Source organism: Sus scrofa, chromosome 8 (genome assembly GCF_000003025.6).
Source record: "Sus scrofa isolate TJ Tabasco breed Duroc chromosome 8, Sscrofa11.1, whole genome shotgun sequence".
Taxonomy (NCBI): Eukaryota; Metazoa; Chordata; class Mammalia; order Artiodactyla; family Suidae; genus Sus; species Sus scrofa.
Genome location: NC_010450.4, coordinates 20,297,312 through 20,316,399, shown reverse-complemented (window position 1 = coordinate 20,316,399; position 19,088 = coordinate 20,297,312). Strand labels below are relative to the sequence as shown.

The 19,088-nt window shown below is 36.4% G+C and overlaps 1 protein-coding gene across 1 annotated transcript in view; it reads right to left on the bottom strand.

Moving 5' to 3' along the window:
• TBC1D19 (TBC1 domain family member 19) overlaps positions 1–19,088 on the bottom strand; it is a 115,142-nt gene that overhangs the window by 53,525 nt on the left and 42,529 nt on the right. The window contains 2 exon segments of the mRNA XM_013978566.2: positions 8,306–8,418; positions 10,215–10,253. Of these exon segments, the coding sequence (XP_013834020.2) occupies positions 8,306–8,418; positions 10,215–10,253 (152 nt within the window).

Here is a 19,088-nt window from a genome sequence, read left to right as displayed (position 1 = left end):
AATCATTCTATACTTATTCTTTACTTCCAGTGATATATCATAATCATCTCTATATGTCAATAAATATATACCTACCTCTTTTTTTATATAACTACATACACTTTAATATTTTTAAAGCTGTGCAACAGATTATCACGAGTTATTTAACCATTCTCCTATAGATAGATACTCAGGTGGTTTCTTTGCTTGTCACTACAAATACTGCAATAAATATCCTCATGCATATATGCTCTTCTGTCTTTGGGATAAATTGGCAAAGGCTGGAGTATAGCTGAAGACTACATGTATCTCTTTAGTTGGACTACAGACTGCCCGATTACTTTAACAAAGCTATCAGTTCAAATTCCCACCAGTAACCCATGAGCACAGGTTTACCTATACCCTCACCATTTAAATTTTCCATGGATGAAAATGATTATATTATTGTTGTATTAATTTGTACTTTCCCAAATAAAATAAAGTTGCATATTCTTTCATATGCTTACTGGTCATATGAATTTCCACTACAGAGATTTACATATTTTTCTACTAATTATATTTATTTTATTAATTTGTCAGACTACTTATAATGAGGATTAACCTTTTGTCATTTGTGTTACAAATACTTTTTCTTCAAGTTAATACATGTTGTTTGATTTTTGCTTATGGTATCATTGACAAATTTTTAAATATTCTTCATGGCTTTGAGTTTTCTTGCTTGCTTTAGGCAAGGCTCTCCTACACCACATGTTTATACAAATATTTTCCTAATTTTTTCTAAAATTGTTATTTTGTTAAATTTAAATGTTTATGATCTACGTGGAACTTATTTTTTTATATGGTAAGCCAAAGGTCTGATTGTTTTCTTTCAGAAGGATGGTCATCAGCATCATTTATTAAATAAACCATGCGTTTCCAACTGAAATACTTCAACACATCTCTATCAGAAATAGATTCAGGAATTCTCCTGTGGCACAGTGGATTAAGGATCCAGCATTGTTACTTCAGTGGCCTGGGTCACCACCATGGCTCAGGTTCAATCCCTGGTCTGGGAACTTCAACATGCTGTGGGCCTGGTCAAGAATAATGAACATGTGAAATTCAAAATAAAAAACAAAATGTCATTTATATTAGCACTCAAAATATGATTTCAACTTAGGTATACAACTAACAAATATGTACAAGATTTATATGAGGAAAACTATAAAACTCTGGTGGACGAAATCAAAGAACTAAATAAGTGGAGAGATATCTATGCTCATAGACAGGAAGACTCAATATTGTCAAGACATGCATTCTTTCCAACTTCCTCCATAGAGTCAATGCAATCCCAGTCAAAATCCCGGCTAAAGCTACTTTGTGGATATCAACAAAGTGATTCTAAAATGTATGTGGAAAGGCAAAAGGACCCTGAACAGCCAACAAATAAACTGAATGAAAAGAACAAAGTTGGAGGACTGACATTACTCAACTTCCAGATTTACTTTAAAACTATATAGTAGTTAAGATGGTGTGGTATTGGCAAAAGAAGAGACAAAGAGATCAATGAAACAGAATAAAGATTCCAGAAATAGATTCATGTAAATACAGTCAACTAATCTTTGACAAAGGAGCAAAGACAATACAAGGGAGCAAAGACAGACGTTTCTTTCGACAAATGATGCTGGGACAACTAGATATTCACATGCAAATAATAATAATAATAATAACTCTACACACAGATCTTACACTCTACAGAAAAATTAATTCAAAATGGATCATAGACCTAAATGTAAAATGTAAAATGAAAAAACTCCTAGAAGATAACAGGAGAAATCCTAGATAAACCTATCCTTAGGTATATTGATGTCTTTTTAGATATAACATTAAAGACAAGAAAGAAACAGTGAATAAGCTGGCTTCATTAAAATTAAAAACTTGTTTTCTGCAAAAAGACTTATCTGATATGCAAGATATAAAAAGAACTCTTAGAGCTCAACAGTAAGTAAACAAACAACCCAATTAAAAAATGGGCCAGAGATTTTAACAGACACTTCACCAAAGAAGATATACAGATGGCAAATAAGCATATAAAAAGATATTCCACATCATGTGTCACCAGGGAAATGCAAATTAAAACAGTGAGCTATCACCACGCATCTATTAGAATGACCAAAATCTGGAACACTGTCCACACCAAATATTGACAAGGATGTGGAGCAACAGGAACTTCCACATACTGCAGGTGGAGGTGCAAAATGGTAGAGCTACTCTGAAAGACAGTTTGGTGGTTTTCACAAAACTAAACATGCTCTCTCCATATGATCCAGCAATCGAGCTCCTTGGTATTCGCTCAAAGGAGGTGAAAACTTATATCCACACAAAAACCTACGTGAAGATGTTTACAACAGCTTTATTCATAAAATTGCCCAAACTTGAAAGCAACAAAGATGTCCTTCAGTAGGTAAATGAATAAACAGTGGTACATCCAAACAATGAAATACTATTCAGCACTAAAAAGAAATGAAAGTTATCAAATCATGAAAAGATATGGAGAAACCTTAAATGCCTATTTCTAGGTGAAATAAACCAATATTGAGAGGCTACATAATATATGATTCAACCATGTGACATTCTGGAAAATGCAAACTATGGAGAGACGTAAAAACATTCGTTGTTGCTGGGGGAGTGGAGAGAAGGGAGAGGGATGGAGCATGGAGAATTTTTTGCAGTAGTGAAAATACCACCTGTCATTGTATGTTTGTCAAACCCACAGAATGTACAACACCATGATGACCCCAAAGTGAACACTGGACTTTGAGTTATTATGAGGTGTCAGTGCAAATTCATTAATTGCAACAAATGTACCACTCTGGTGGGGGATGTTAATAACTGGGGTGGCTATGTCGACGTGGGAGCAGAAGGTGTGAGAGGTCTCTGTATCTTCCCCTCAATTTTGCTGTAAACTTAAAGTTGCCCTAAAAAAAACCTTTTTTTTTCATTTTTTAAAAATTGAAGTATAGTTGATTTACATAAAATAAGTTCTTAAAGAAAATATTGCTTTAGGACAGTGTGAATTTAATTTATTATTTTTATTTTAATGTGTTATTTAAATTTTTTTGGCTTACATAGACATTAACATAAAAGAGTGAAGTAAAATCAACTAAAGGAAAAATTTCTTTAGGTAATTTATACTGCAGGCATGTATTCATGTTTCCATTATTACATACAACTTATACATTCCCACAGGATATTTCACTTTAATCGCTTTTCTAAATAATGATTTATTTGTAATTGCATTTGCAATGGTTTTCATTATAAATTAATAATAAACTGCCTGCATGACCAAGCTAGCAAACTAATATTTTAATAAAAAGAAATCATTAAAATTCTAATTTTAGTTCAGTATGCTTCCATAAAGAAATATATCTTCAGAATACTGTAAATAACTTAATGTCTAACTTTAGACATGTAAGAGTGTTACTGACAAAAAGCTACTTTCATTTCTAGAGAAAAAAGGAAAATATATTAGAGAACTGAGACCTAGAAGGGACCTTAGAAACATCTAGTCTGCTTTCTTATTTGTACATTAAGAAAAGGAGATCTGGCCCTGTTAACTGCTTTAGTCAAAATTACAAAAATATCTGGGGATTGAACTAGCCCTCCTAATTCCCAGTCTATAGTATTCGGTTTCAATAGTTTTTGATGTAACTTATCCATATAAAATGAAAGAAATACATGGATAGGGGAGTCAAAATTATAATGTCATAAGATAAAGAACAATTTTTGTATTGATATTTTAATTTTATTCTATAAAATGCATAAGCATTTATAAAACACAACAATTACCAATAATATAACAGGATATTTTAAGAGTATTTTACATAAACTCTGGCAAAATACATACTTAAGAGTAAAAAACTTTTTTAAAAAGCAACCTTTGAAAAACAAAGTAGCCCACATTTTTAGCTTCAGAAATTACTTAAATTTTGGCATATGTATTTATTTGGTATTTTATACAGACTTATACTATCTCTTTAACTAAAGAAAAAGGAAATATACTCTCAGGAAATCAAAGAACTCACAAAACATTCCTAATATTTTATACTTAATTGTTTATCAAGCATTAGATGAGCCTACCTTTCTTGTAGAAGATACTGACACTACAGACGATGAAGAAGAAAAAAATCGAAAAAGGGAGGAAGCCACTAGCGTAAACAATATAGATATGTTTTTCTGTCTTTAGGTCTTTGCGCCTGTCCTGGTTATGGAGGGAGGAAAAAGAAGGAAGTAGTAGCAGTGATGGAGCTGTGAGAAGACAACGTAGCAATGTTAGGAAGGCTCCTAAGAAAAGGTAATGGAATATGCTGCACATGAAAGAAGAGCAAAAGTACCAAGACGACAAAAGTCTGAGAAGGTTTTTTTCAGGGAGAGAACAGCATGATGGGAAGAGAGACAATACAGTATCCCTTAGATGTCCACAAACATGTTAAGGTCAAGATTATGCCTTTTCTTTTAGAAACAGAAATCTGATACATGCGCAGGGCGTGCGCTAGCATTCTGTAGGCAACTGGAAATAAAAGTCTTAGGCTTAAGACAAAGTATGGTTGAAAATAGAGTTGAAGCCATTAGGGAAAAGGTGACCTGTGGATAAAGCAGTCCATGGAAAATGTGCAGGGTGAATAGAGAATCAAAATGGAAATCTGAAAAATACAAGCATGTAAGGTCCAACAGAGGAACCCAAAAGTAGACTTGGAGGAAAAAAAGAAAAGAAAAGGAAAAGAGGGAAAGGAGAACTAGGAAAACAGAGTGAACGAAATTAAAGACCAAGACTATTTCAAGGACGAAGTAGAGAGCAGTATCAAATGCAGTAGATGTAAAGACTAAAACGTGTCCACTGTTGTCTGGTGACTTTAGCCAGGACAGTTCCAGTCGTAGAGTGGCTGTCTGCCAGATGCTGATGGACTCAGTGATTAATGAAATGAAGGAAGTAGGAGCCCCAGCACAGACTTTTCTTTCACAGGGTTTTGCCATAAAGTAGTAGGCAAGAGGAGGTGCTGATGCAATTAAGTTTACAGGTTTGGTGGAAGGAATCTGAATGAGCTCCTTCTGATGGCTTCTGTTTTCTCTGGGTAGGAGAAGGTGAGATCTTTTGCAACAACTGTGAATAGAAGTGCTGGGGAGAGTGAAGGTCAGAAACAGGCACTGTGAAAACTAGGTGAGCTGACCAGAAAGACCCAGGAAGGTCAGGCACTGCTGCAGACCTTCAGGTCAGGTTGTGAAGAACCTTATTGGGAAATCACTAATGAAAATCTTAAATGTTAATACTCATCTTGGCTATTTTAGCAGTAAGCAAAGTATAAGAAAATTTTCTGTCTTCTTTTAATTAGCAATCTGAAATTAAGCAAAATATTTAAATATGAGTAACATTTACTAAATATGGATATTCTAATATATACCTAGAGATCTGCAGAAAATACATAAAAGCAATCCTTTTAAGCTTATATTTTCTTTTCTTTTCTATTTTTTTGGTTTTTTTTTTTTTTTTTTTTTTTTTTTTTAGGGTCACACTCGAGGCATATGGAAGTTCCCAGGCCAGGGGTCGAATTGGACTGCAGCTGCTGGCCTACACCACAGCCACAGCAATGCAGGACCCAAGCCATGTCTGTGACCTACACCACAGCTCATGGCAATGCCGGATCCTTAACCCACTGAACAAGGCCAGGGATTGAACCCGCGTCCTCATGGATACTAGTCAGGTTCATCACCACTGAGCCACCACAGGAACTCCCCATATTTTCTTAAAAAACGAAAAAAAAATCAAAGTTATATAATGTTCTGGTAAAAGCACCAAATAAATTAACTGCTAAGAACTTAAAGCATTAAATCCCAAGTCTTTCTATTGAGTAGATTTTAAAAATAGCTGTAGGAGTATGAAATTTGAAATATTCCATTATCTCTTTAACTCAACTATGATGCATTAGTATGTGTAGCTTATTTTAAGTGACTGAAAGTAATTGAATAAAAAGTTCCGCTAAAGTGTTCTTCGTAAGAGGTAATTATTCTCCCTTTCTCTCTCCCTCCCCTAATGCACAATTATTTTGGAACTGCTAAGGTTTGTTCAGGTGACACTTTTACAGTGAAAATAAGTGTAAGTGATGAAAAGTGTTTTATTCAATAAAATCTAGGTTGCCTGATAATATTCATTTCTATTTACAGATTTGTTATTTTGAATACAGAAAATCAAAATATCTATCAGCTCCAGAATTCAAGTATAAAAACTAACTTTGAATTTTATAATAGACAATCATTATCTGGGACTACTACTTGTATTCTACGATACTTTTGGGAAAACTCTACATCTATTTTTGAAGTGGTAGTAGTTAGCTCCTCTGCAGAGAACAGGATTTGTTAACCTAGCTCTTCATCAGTGAAGTTAGTACTTATCTACACAGTTATATCAGGACAAGAATTACCATCTCTTCTACAAGAGTGGATGCACTCACAAAAAATGTCCAACATAGAAGCTCCTGTTGTGACCCAGCAGGTTACGAACCCTACTAGTATCCACCTGGATGCTGGTTCGATCCCCAGCCTTGCTCAGTGGGTTAAAGATCTGGTGTTGCTGTGAGGTGTGGTGTAGATCACAGATGTGGCTTGGATCCTGCGTTGCTGTGGCTGTGGTGTAGACTGGCAGCTGTAGCTCCAAATGGTCCCCTAGCCTGGGAACTTCCATATGCCACACCTGCAGCCCTAAAAAACAAAGAAACAACAACAACAACAACAAAAGCCCAACATACAAACAAATCTGTAAACCGTTATTTTTAAAGTGTCACCCACAAAAGACCAGTATCATTTGGTTTAAAACAGCTCTAAATTAAATTAAAAGGTTTATTCTTTCAAAAAGCAAGCAACTGAGTTTTGATAGTACTATTCACAGAGAGAGATTTAAAACACATGCTTTCCTCACACGCATGCATATGTAATTTGCAAAGGTTAGAGGTGTAGTTTTTATGACATATGTTAATGTTTTTCTTAAAAACTGCATTATTATAAATTATAACTAACATACACCATAATTACAGGTAATATATTGTTATTTGTGATTATATATAATAATGTAGTTATTATTGTTACCATTAATGGTGACCGGTTACATCAGGTATTGTGTTAATAAAAGACTCATATAGATTTAATTTAATTTTTTTTTTTTTTTTTTTTTTGTCTTTTTACCTTTTCTAGGGCCGCTCCTGAGGCATATGGATGTCCCCAAGCTAGGGGTCTAATCGGAGCTGTAGCTGCCAGCCTACGCCACAGCCACAGCAACACCGGATCCTTAACCTGCTGAGCAAAGCCAGGGATCGAAGCCGCAACCTCATGGTTCCTAGTCAGATTCATTAACCACTGTGCCACGACGGAAATTCCAAGATTTCATGTAATTCTTACAACCACTCTGTGATAATAAATATTACTACCTACCTTTAAGAATGGGTAAGTTGAGGTTTGAAGATACTTAACTCACTCAACAACTTATTTCAAATAAGTTGGGGGAGCAAGGAGTTGAAACTAGGTTATATGATACCAAACAAAATCCATAACCACTAGGCTTATTAAGTTTGCTTTTTATTAAAATCTTGAAAGAGATGCTTTATAGGATCAATGAGCTTAAGCCAAAAAAAAGTTCTCCAAATATTTCAAAAAGAATGAATGTCTTAACATATTTTTTAATTGAATCTACTACCTGTCTGTTAGTGATTTGTCTTCATAGTCATTATATTTCCTAAAAGAAAATGTTCTTATATAGAAAAATAACATTCCTACATAATCTGCCCATTTTTAGAACCACAGAGTGCACATTTTGAATGTAACTGTAGAGACAAAGCACTCATTTACATAAACCAAGGTGCCCACCATTATTTCTCCCTATTCGACCACACATTTTCACTGATCTAAATTGGTGGATTCTGCTTCTTAAAATTTTACTTATTGTTCTGTTGTATGTATAGGCTTACACTACCCAACTATTAATAACAAAAACTTGTGGAGTTCCTGCTGTGGCATGGTGGGTTAAGGATCAGGCACTGCATTACTGCAGCTGGGGTCTATTCAGATTCAGTCCCTGGCCTGGGAACTTCCATATGCTATGGGCATGGTGGAAAAAGAAAAAGAAAAAACAAGATGAAACAACTTCTAAGTACATGGTGATTAAACTACAGTGAATTTGAAAATCAAAAATGGGGATTAAGAAATATTAGACTAAGAAAAAAAAGTATTTCTATTTTGAATAACAGGCCTTAGACAAATGAATATGAATGGTTCAAACGGGACCCATTCTTTTTCTTCTTACCTCAGGTTGACTGGAAATATTCAAAATGAGCGCCCACAATTCAGCTCTCAGTGCTGTGGGACTTCCTTGTCGGATATACTGCTGAGCAGCAGCACTGTCTTGTTCTGCCAGAACTGTCAGAAGAACAGTAAAATCTCATTAGAAAGTTCATAATGTATGAAATAACATTATGAAATCTTTAATTAAAAATCTTTTGAGAAGCTAACATTTCATTTTTATTTCTAACATAATCATATCAATCTTGACAATCTTCTTTAACTCTTGGAATGTCGATGCGGGATGTGGCCTCATTTACAGCCCTGCTAAGCTTCAAGCCTTAAGCACCTCCACCTCCTACCTTGCCTGGTGAAAGTTTTTAATGCAGATACCTTAAGTTCACTTTGCTTTAACTATAGCTCCATGGATCTGAAATTAGTGATGCATATATATAACAATTTTTATATTTCATGATTAAGTCAAGTCCTATCTACGGAAACCACACACATCTTAACGCATATTCTATTAAGTCATGACTATTCTAGTATTTGGAAGCAGGATGCTATTTGAAGTATTATTGTTAAGAATTAAAAGTATCTAGATATCCATTCTTTTTTAACTATCTGCTAAAATAAAGAGCAAAGAGGGATTTTTTTTAAAAGAAGTAAAAACAAAAAAGGAGTTCCTGCTGTGGTTCAGCAAGTTAAGAATCTGACATAGTGTCCATGAGGATGCAGGTTTGATCCCCGGCCTCACACAGTGGTTTCACAATCTGGCATTGCTGCAAGCTGCACCATAGCTTGCAGATGCGGCTTGGATATAGTATTGCTGTGGCTGTGGTATAGACCACAGCTGCAGCTCAGATTTGACTGTTAGCCAGGGAACTTCTGCATGTCTTCCATGCATAAGTGTAGACTTAAAAAAAAAAAAAAATCCAAAAACATTTTGAGAAGGCCAAAAATTATTCATAAACAGTCAAGTTTGCAAAATTAATATACTATCCTTTTGTTTTCATTTTCATTTTAATGAAAATACTAGCTATTAAGTCTGGGAATTAAGCACCCCCCAAACAAACAAAACCAAAAAATCCCCCAAAAGACATACTAGACAGCTGCTGGTATCTGACTAACAGCATTGTTTTCTTACATTTTCTTCTTAAAAGGAAAGGGAAAAAAATCTTACACTAGATGAAAATGACAAAAGAAACAAAGAGACTGGATGAAATAAAAAGAGATGAAACATTCCTTACTTTGCAGTTGTGTTTAATGAAAATACCAAGTTATACAAATGTAGTCTTCTAAATTAGATTCTGAAAAACTGAACTAAGGAGTTTAGAACACGATAACATAATTGCCATAGATGGGGCATTCTGACACAAAGACCTTCCCTGTACTACATATTTCAAAGACAAAACAGGATTTACAAAAGCAAGGAAGAGAATCACCGAAAGATGGGGAAAATTTATTTTCCAGGACACTCAGAGCGCTTCAGTCATTAAGTCCTACCTTTGTGAATAGTCACTGGAGGTATAACAGTTATTATTGTCCCCTGATGCAGGAGCATATTCTTATTACCACTAATGAGAAGGGTGTGGGCACATCAAAGAGTGAACCTGCCTCTTTGATTTTAAAATGAAATTCTACTGCTGAATGCATTAAGCTAATATCCTTGAGGAATGTGTGCCTGCATTTATCATTTCCTTTTTAGTGAACCATCTGTGTACCTCTTTATCTGACATTTATTAATAAAGCCAAAATGATGCATTTCCCCTCTTTATAAAGATTCCCATTGTTTTATCTATATTGTAAATCTCACTCCTTTTTAGGTCTTTAGCTTTTCAGAGATTAAATTTCACTTGAGGGTATATGATACAGACATTTACTTAAGACTGTCTCATTTTCAAAAATTAAAGTAAGTATAATCAAAAGCTTACCTTTTTGCCCAATACGTACATGCTCATTTTCAAAAAGTTCTGAAAATAAGAAAATAAAAATTATTAGACATAAAAATGATTAGCCAAATTTTGAACAATATTATATATTTTTTTCTGGTATTGATACTTTTAATTATTTTCAAAGCTGAATGGCTTATAGGAAACTATAAGTATATTTATCTTTAAATACAGAAGAATCTTTTTTCTAAGTTGTTTAAAGTTTGTAGAAATTAAAAGGAAGTATATTTAATCAGAAGAAAAAACCGATAGTTCTACTTTGTTGTAATAATATAGAATATCTTCTCACAACATAAATGTTTCTATCCATTCATCTTTGATTTTTTTTCCTAAAAAAACAAACGAACAAACAACACTTGTTGACAGCTTCATTTGAAAATCCGTACTTCTAACCTACTATGAAAGCATATCTAATAAAAGCCTTAATACTATACAGGTAAAATCCCACTATACAAATGCCATTTTAAAAGATTACATGAAAGAAACAAGTACCAATCATAATGGAAGAAAAACATCATAAACTAGATCATATTAGAACCGAAACACTTCTGTTCATCAAGACACCCACCGTTGAGAGTGAAAAGGTAACTCAGAGTGGGAGAATATATTTGCAATACTTATATCCAGCAAAGGACTTGTACTTAGAATATATAAAGCACTCCTGGTAAGTCAATAAAAAAAGACAACTCTGACACAAACAGGCAGGTTCTTTACAAAAGAGGTAATTCCAAGGACCAATAAACTTATGAAAAGATGCTCAACCACGTTAGTTATCAGAGAAAGGCAATTGAAACCATTGTTTAAAAAAAAAAAAGGAGGAGTTCCCGTTGTGGCTCAGCAGTTAACAAACCCAACTAGTATCCATGAGGATGTGGGTTCGATCCCTAGCACTGCTCAGAGGGTTAAGGATCTGGAATTGATGTGAGCTGTGATGTAAGTCACAGACGTAGCTCAGATTCAGCGTTGCTGTGGCTGTGGTGTAGGCCGGAGGCTATAGCTCTGATTGGACCCCTAGCCTGGGAACCTCCATGTGCCACGAGTTTGCTCCTTAAAAGACAAAAAACCCAAAACATTGTGAAATACATAGCCACCACAATGGCCAAAATGAAAAAGACTGATAATTCTAAATGCAAAGGAAATGGAGCAAGTGAGCTTCTCACACAAGGGTGGTAGAGTGAAAAGAGTACAACCACCTTGGAAAACTGTCTGCCAACGTGTCTTAACACTGACTATGTGCATGGCCTGACAGTCAGCAGCACATCACTCTCGGTACACACGCTAATGTCCACCTATGTGCACCAAGAGACTCACACAAGAATAGCCACAGCAGCAACTGATAAAACAGTCAGCCCTCGTCTGTGGGTTCCACACCTATGGATTCAACCAGCCACAGACTGAATATATTTGAAAAAAATTCCAGAAAGTTCCAAAAACAACACTTGAATTTGCTGTGTATCAAACACTATGCTGAACTGTGAGAATGGACTGACATGTTGGTACACCCTGCTGTAGTCTCCCATCATTTCAGGGATCCTCAGGTTAGGAGTTCCCACTGCTGCTCAGCAGGTTAAGAACCCAGCGTTGAATCTGTGAGGATGCAGGTTTGATCCATGGCCTCACTCAGTGGGTGAAGGATGCATCGTAGGTTGCAGATGCAGCTCTGATCCATGGTTGTGGCGGAGGCCTCAGCTCCAGCTCTAATTTGGCTCCTGGCCTGGGAACTTCCATACGCCTCAGGTGTGGCCATGAAAAAAAGAAAAATTTGCAGCAGTTTTTCAATAGGCACCAGTGTTAAAGTATATGATCCTCCATTAAGACCTATCCACGGAATGGCGCCTATGTCACCTGAGGGATAACAACATGATTCCAAACACTGCAAGCTTTGTTTGTTGATGCAAAGAAAAAGAAGAAACAGGAGTTCCTGTTGTGGCGCAGAGGTTAGCGAACCTGACTATCATCCAGGAGGAAGTGGGTTCGATCCCTGGTCTTGCTCAGTGGGTTAAGGATCCGGCATTGCCATGAGCTGTGGTGTAGGTCACAGACGCAGCTTGGATCCTGTGTTGCTGTGGTTCTGGCGTAGGCCAGTGGCTACAGCTCTGACTAGACCCCTAGCTTGGGAGCCTTTCACATGCCTTGGGTGTGGCCCTAAAAAGACCAAAAAAAAAAAAAAAGAAAGGAAAAAAAAAAGAAGAAACATCTTCCTATAACAATGTTTCTAAAGCATCTGCAACTGTAAAGCCTAGACTTTGAAAGCTTGAAGAAAAGCCCTCAACCTCACAGAACCTGACGTTAGTATTAATGAGCCTCCTCCAAAGCATTAACATCTGAAATCAGAACCAGTCCTTCTGCCATCTGTCAGAAGGTTAAGTCAGCCTGATGTCCCATGACTTAGCTACAGTGCGACCCAGCTCATCACCTCAGCACACTGGCGCTGTAGATACCCTACAGCAATCAGCAGCAGCAACATCACAGGAGGGTTACCAAGACAGAAGAAGCGGGGTTGTGGTGAGTGTTAATACTGTGTCTGTGTGTGTCCATCTCTGTGTGCGTATAAGAGGGAGAAAGAGAAAAAGAGAAAGAATGAATTTATATTTTCTCTATTTATATTTCTACATGTATGTATTTTAAATATTTTATCTTATTCTATGTATTTCTCTCTCAGGTCATTAAATGAAAGCAATCCGTACCTGCTGAAAGAAAGAAAAAGTTACATTGCTGCTGACTTGCACTACAGGCCTATGATGTAGTTTACGGTTGCATCTGCACTAACAGGTACAGACTTTTTTTTTCTTGTTGTTATTCCTTACCACAGAAGAACAACTATTTTACATAGTATTTACATTGTGTTAGGCATTATAAGTAATCTAGAGATGATGTAAAGTGTATGGGAGTGACAGAACACTGTCAATCACTATAATGGAAAAAATAAAAATCATAAAAAATTTAAAAATATATAAAGTGAATGGGAGATGTGCACTGGTTACATGCAAATACTACACCATTTTATACAAGAGATTGAGTATCCACAGATCTCGGTGTTCATGGAGTAGGAGGTGAATTCAGGAATCAACATCCACAGATGCAAGGGACAATTTAACGAAATAGTAGGAACAACTCAAATGATCATCAATGGTAGAATGGATAAATAGTAGTGTTTTCATACAATGGATTACAACATACCAATGAGAATGAATGATTTATAACTACAGACAGCAATATGGATCTCAGGAAAGAAAAAAAAAACGTTAAGCAAAAGAAGCTAGACGCAAGAGTACACAGGATGTGGCCCCATATCTATAAAACAGTCCAAACTAAGCTATGCTATTAGAAGTCAGCATTATTGTTACGCATGAGGGTCGTAGAGCCTGGAACTGCGCCTAACAGGGCTTCTGGGATGCTAGTGATACTCTATTTCTTGGTCTGGTTGTGGGTTTCACGGCTGGGTTCACCTTGCAAAAAATTCACTGATCTGTATACCTATGACTTGTATCCATTTCAATAAGTATGTTATACTTCTATAAAAGTCATTTAAAAATTAGAGTAAAACAAACAAAGGTTATAAAACCACGCGGCAAGAACCATTAGCTCTATCCCCCATCCCAGAGAAAATCAGTTTCTCTACTTCCGTTCCTCTTCTTTTTCCCTACCACCTGAAAAAGGAGGACCGGGTAATTGGATTTGCCAGATTTACAACAGTGGTTAAACTTTTCTAATGAGTGGAATACTACTGTTAAAGGTCATTAGTTTACGTGGGATTGCTTGGGTCAGTAGAGCCTGGGGTGCCCGGGCAACCTGGTGGCCGTCTTGGCCCTTGATTCTCTTTTAAGCGGAATCCTTATTATTCCAAACCCAAACCTGCTGGTGCTGAGATCTGGGCATGGAGGGAAAAGGAGACCTGTCCTGGGCTGAGATTTTAACGGAGTTTTCTAGAAAGCCTATTTTGTGATGTCCAGGTTTAGCCCAACTAAATATAAAACAGTACTGGAATTCTATTTTCCATTTGTTAGTATTTTCAGGGTTAGGTATTTTTTTATGTATATTTAAAAATTTATCCATAAAGCTGGTTTTACTTAATAGAATATCTAAACCAGAGTTCCCTATTTTTTATTCTAGTCTTAATGTCTCTAAAGTAATTTGCTGAGCACATTATACCATGATGAAGTGTCTGGGGTTTTGGCCAACATATAACCATTTTCTATCACTAAACTATTTGAATATATTTATTTCAAAGACTGCATATAAAGTAACAATGCCAGTTTCATTTTAATCAGCTCTGAATGCCAAGACTTAATAACCAAAGCATCAAAAGTTGTCAGTCAAATCTTGACTCTTAAAAAACTGGATGGGAGTTCCTGACATGGCACAGTGGTTAACATACCCGACTAGTATCCATGAGGACAGGGGTTCAATCCCTGGCCTCGCTCATCGGGTTAAGGATCCAGTGTTGCCGTGAGCTGTGGTGTAGGTTGAAGATGTGGCTCAGATCCTGCGTTGCTGTGGCTGTGGTGTAGGCCGGCGGCTACAGCTCTGATTCAACCCCTGGCCTGGGAACCTCCATATGCCGTGGGTGTGGCCCTAAAAGACAAAAGAAAAAAAAGAAGTGGATGATACCCCCTGAATGCTAATAGTGCTTTATCACTGAAAGCAGTTTGAAATAAAAACACTTCTTCATAGAATATAACTGTTCATTTATGTGAAATACAATGATTTTTCTAAGTGCTATTTTTTGTAGTCTAAGAATAAGAAGCCCTGTGGTGTCAGCTATCCGATCTGCACTATGCTCTGAGGACCGCCATGTTAAGAGATGCATCTGTGTAACAGATCTTGCTGAGAAAAAAGAAAAAAAAAAGGTCCCTAGTAAAATGAGTTGGGGATACGCTATGCTGAAAGTTGATTTAGGACTTCTCATAGCCTTTAAGACAGTAACACACACTGTATATCTTAAAAAGGTATACGGCACAGCCTTTCCCCAACCTTATTTGACAACAGAGGCAACGGTGCTTCTTTGTCACAGGCCTTTATCTGATGAATGCTTCATGAACACACGTTAGGAAATTCTGCACCAGTTGAATGAAGATTCTATATTTTCTTTTGGAAATAACAAACTGTTTAGCAGAACCCCCCTATAATATGATTCATCACTATGTGTGTCAGCCAATAATATCAGATATATGACTCCCTCCTTTATCAGAAAGGCTTATGGAAGAATGTTGATCCTTTTTAACCCTTTTAATGTGGGTCTTACAAATGGTTTCTGCAGTAAGTTTGTATACATATGCATGCATGTCTTTGTGTTTACAATATATGTGTATTTGAGAGTTTGTAATGACTATCTGTCTTTTTTATTATTGTTAAATAAGGAATCTATATTACAAACATAAGAAGCTTTCTCCTGACTTTTATACAAAAACTGTTAAGTTAGTGAGGAATGCATTTCAAATATAAAAATTGAATAAAACATAGGTAACGTAGCTTTTAAAAGATGAGTAAGAAGGATACAGTTCCATTAAGTGACACTTAAACTTAATTTCAAATATAAAATTGGCCTCTAGCAAAATACAACTATTAGCAACATTTTCAAACATTTAGCATTACAGTTCTAATTTAACCAAAGCCATAGTTATTGCCCTAAAAAATGAAAACAAAAGTGAATTATAGACAAAAGTGGTTACATATGACCACATTCTTTTTCCAAGTAATATTGTTAACCAGCAATTCTCAACAGGCAAAAATCCAAATATTATACCAATAAAAACAATCTTATTGGATAAATACCAATTTAACCCAATTTTTAGTAGTATTGCTTTGCGAAGTAAAGATAGCAAAAATAACTGTTTCAACTAAAGAGATTATTAACCTCCTTCGGGCAGACTTAAGTGTTCTTTCCCCCATTCCAATTGACTTTTGTATATAATAACAGCAAATACCACACTGATTCTTGTATGAATCTTATTTTCCGCTATATCTTCCCTAAGAGCAAAAATTATGTCATATCTATGCATTCACTAGTCCCTGGCCCTTAGAGAAGTCTCATATTTGTTATATTATGAGTGAATCAAAGAAGATTGATTAGATCTTAATCTTATCTCTAGATTAAGAAGAAAAATAGGTTTTCTAAAGCAAGCTACTATAAGATTTAGAATAACTTTACATAATTCTTAAGGATTGTTTCAAAAGTGAAAAACATAATTATCACTCAAGGCTGTATTACTATTTCTTTTTATTATCTATTGCTATCATGGGCCATGAACAGAAACATAAAATATTTGTCTTAGCTGTTCAGACTGCTATAACAAAATACTCAGAGACTGGGCAGCTTACAAACAACAAAAATTCATAACTCTCAGCTCTGGAGGCTATAACTCCAGAGTCCAAGTTCAGAGTACCAGTATGGTCAAGCTCTGGTGAAGGCCCTCTTCTGAGTTGTAACACTTGGCTGTATTCCCTTGGTGGAAGGGGTAGGGAGCTCTCTTATAAGGGAGCTAATCTCATTCCTGGAGCTCTGCCCTCTTGCCCGAAGCACTTTCCAAGGGCCTTAACGTCCTGATACCATGACGTCGGGTGTTAGGACTTCAACATATGAATTTTAGGTGGACACAAACATTCAAACCATAGCAATATCTTATTCTGTGAGGTACTGTATCTTCTTTTTTTCTTTTCGTCTTTTCAGGGCTGCAGCCGTGGCATTTGGAGGTTCCCAGGCTAGGGGTCGAATCAGAGCTGTAGCCACCGGCCTACACCACAGCCACAGCAACGCAGGATCCGAGCCACATCTTCGACCTACACTACAGCTCACAGCAATGCCAGATCCTTAACCCGATGAGCGAGGCCAGGGATCGAAACCACAACCCCATGGTTCCTAGTCAGATTCGTTTCTGCTGTGCCACAACGGGAACTCATTTTTTGGTTGTTATTTGATATCTTCTTATAAAACGAGAAAAGACCACCAAAAGGGTAAAGAGGGGAGGCGGCATTTAACAGCAGACTTTGTAGGTAGACTGTTTGGTTTTGAATCTTGGTTCTACTACTTATTAGCTTTATGAACTTGGGCAAGTTACTTAAAAATCTCCACTTCTTCTACTTTAAAATGATAGTAGTACTTCTACCTCACATCACATAAGAAAATTAAAACCTAATTCAATACCTCTATATACCACGCGAATGACTAAAACAAAGGAGATGGAACACACCAAGCACTGGCCAGCATGGAGAGCAACCACCACTCAGGCATTGCTGGGGGGAGTGTAAATGGTACTACCATCACTTTTGAAAATTCTTTGGCAGTAATCTATTAAAGCTGAACTTGCGTAAACCCTAGGACTGAAAACTGCATTCCCAGGTACATACTCAACAGAGGATACACTTATGTTCACTGAAAGACACATAGTAGGATGCTCATAGTAGCCCTATTTATAATAGGCCCAACTTTGAAACTGCCCAAATACCCATCAATAGTGCAATGAATAAATAAATGTGTGGTATATGAACACAATGGAACATAATGGGAAAAAAATGGTCTATAAATACATACAACAATATGGTTGAATTACATAAATTTATTGTTGAACAAAACAAGTCAAACATTAAAGGGTATATGTGGTGTGCTTCCATTCACAGATGTTCAAGCAATGGCAAAACTATACTCTGCTGCTAGAAGTCAAAATAGTGGTTATCTTTAACATGAGGGATAAACACTGAGAGTGGTAAGAGGGGGCTTCAGTTTATGATACTTTAGTACATGTGGCTAATTCATAAAAATTCATCGAGCTATTCTCTTACGATACATGTAGTTTTCTATATACATTAAATGTTAATAAAGTTATAACCTAACCTAGAGTTGCTGAAAGATAAAATGCATATAACACATAATATATGCTCAGTAACTGTTTATTATTGTTTATTATTATTGTTAACAACAAAAATTATAACAGCCAACTCCTTATTTTATAGAAGAAAAACCAGAAATTCTCGTGGTGGTGCAGCAGAAATGAATCCGACTAGGAACTATGAGGTTGTGGGATTGATCCCTGGCCTTGCTCAGTGGGCTAAGGATCCAGCGTTGCCGTGAGCTGTGGTGTAGGTCGCAGACATGGCTTGGATCCTGCATTGCTGTGGCCATGGTGTAGGCCGGCGGCTACAGCTCCAATTTGACCCCTAGCCTGGGAACTTGCATTTGCCGAAAGAGCAGCCCTAAAAAGCAAAAAAAAAAGAAAAAGAAAAAAACAAGTCCATAAAATATAAAGTGTTTTTTTTTAAGTCACACAGCTAGCCAGTGGCAGAGGAAAGACAAGAACAGTTCCCTGACTCCTGTCTATTGAGATTTCTACCACAATATAGACCTCTCATGTTTTTAAGTCAATTTTTACTTCCTCTTTATTACAGATAAATATTAACCTGGCCTTTTACGAAAAGCACACTTCATTTAGGCATAAGAAGAGAAATGTTGGGGAAATTTTCTGGATGAAGAGACACTAATTTTATTTTATTTTTTGCTTTTTAGGGCTGTACCCATGGCATATGGAAGTTCCCAAGCTATGGGTCGAATTGGAGCTACAGCTGCCAGCCTACACCACAGCCACAGCAACTCAGGATCCAAGCCGTGTCTGTGACCTACACCACAGCTCATGACAATGCCAAATCCCTAACCCACTGAGCGAGGCCAGGGGTAGAACCTGAATCCTCAGGGACACTAGTCGGTTTCATTTCCACTGAGCCACAACGGGAATTCCTGACACTAATTTTAAAGCCTGAGTTTATACAAGACAGAATGTCCAGCGTTTGCTTAATTTGGTGATATAAAAAATAATAAAAAATAATAATGGTGGCAAATAAAGGGAAATATGAGTGCTGCCAGTG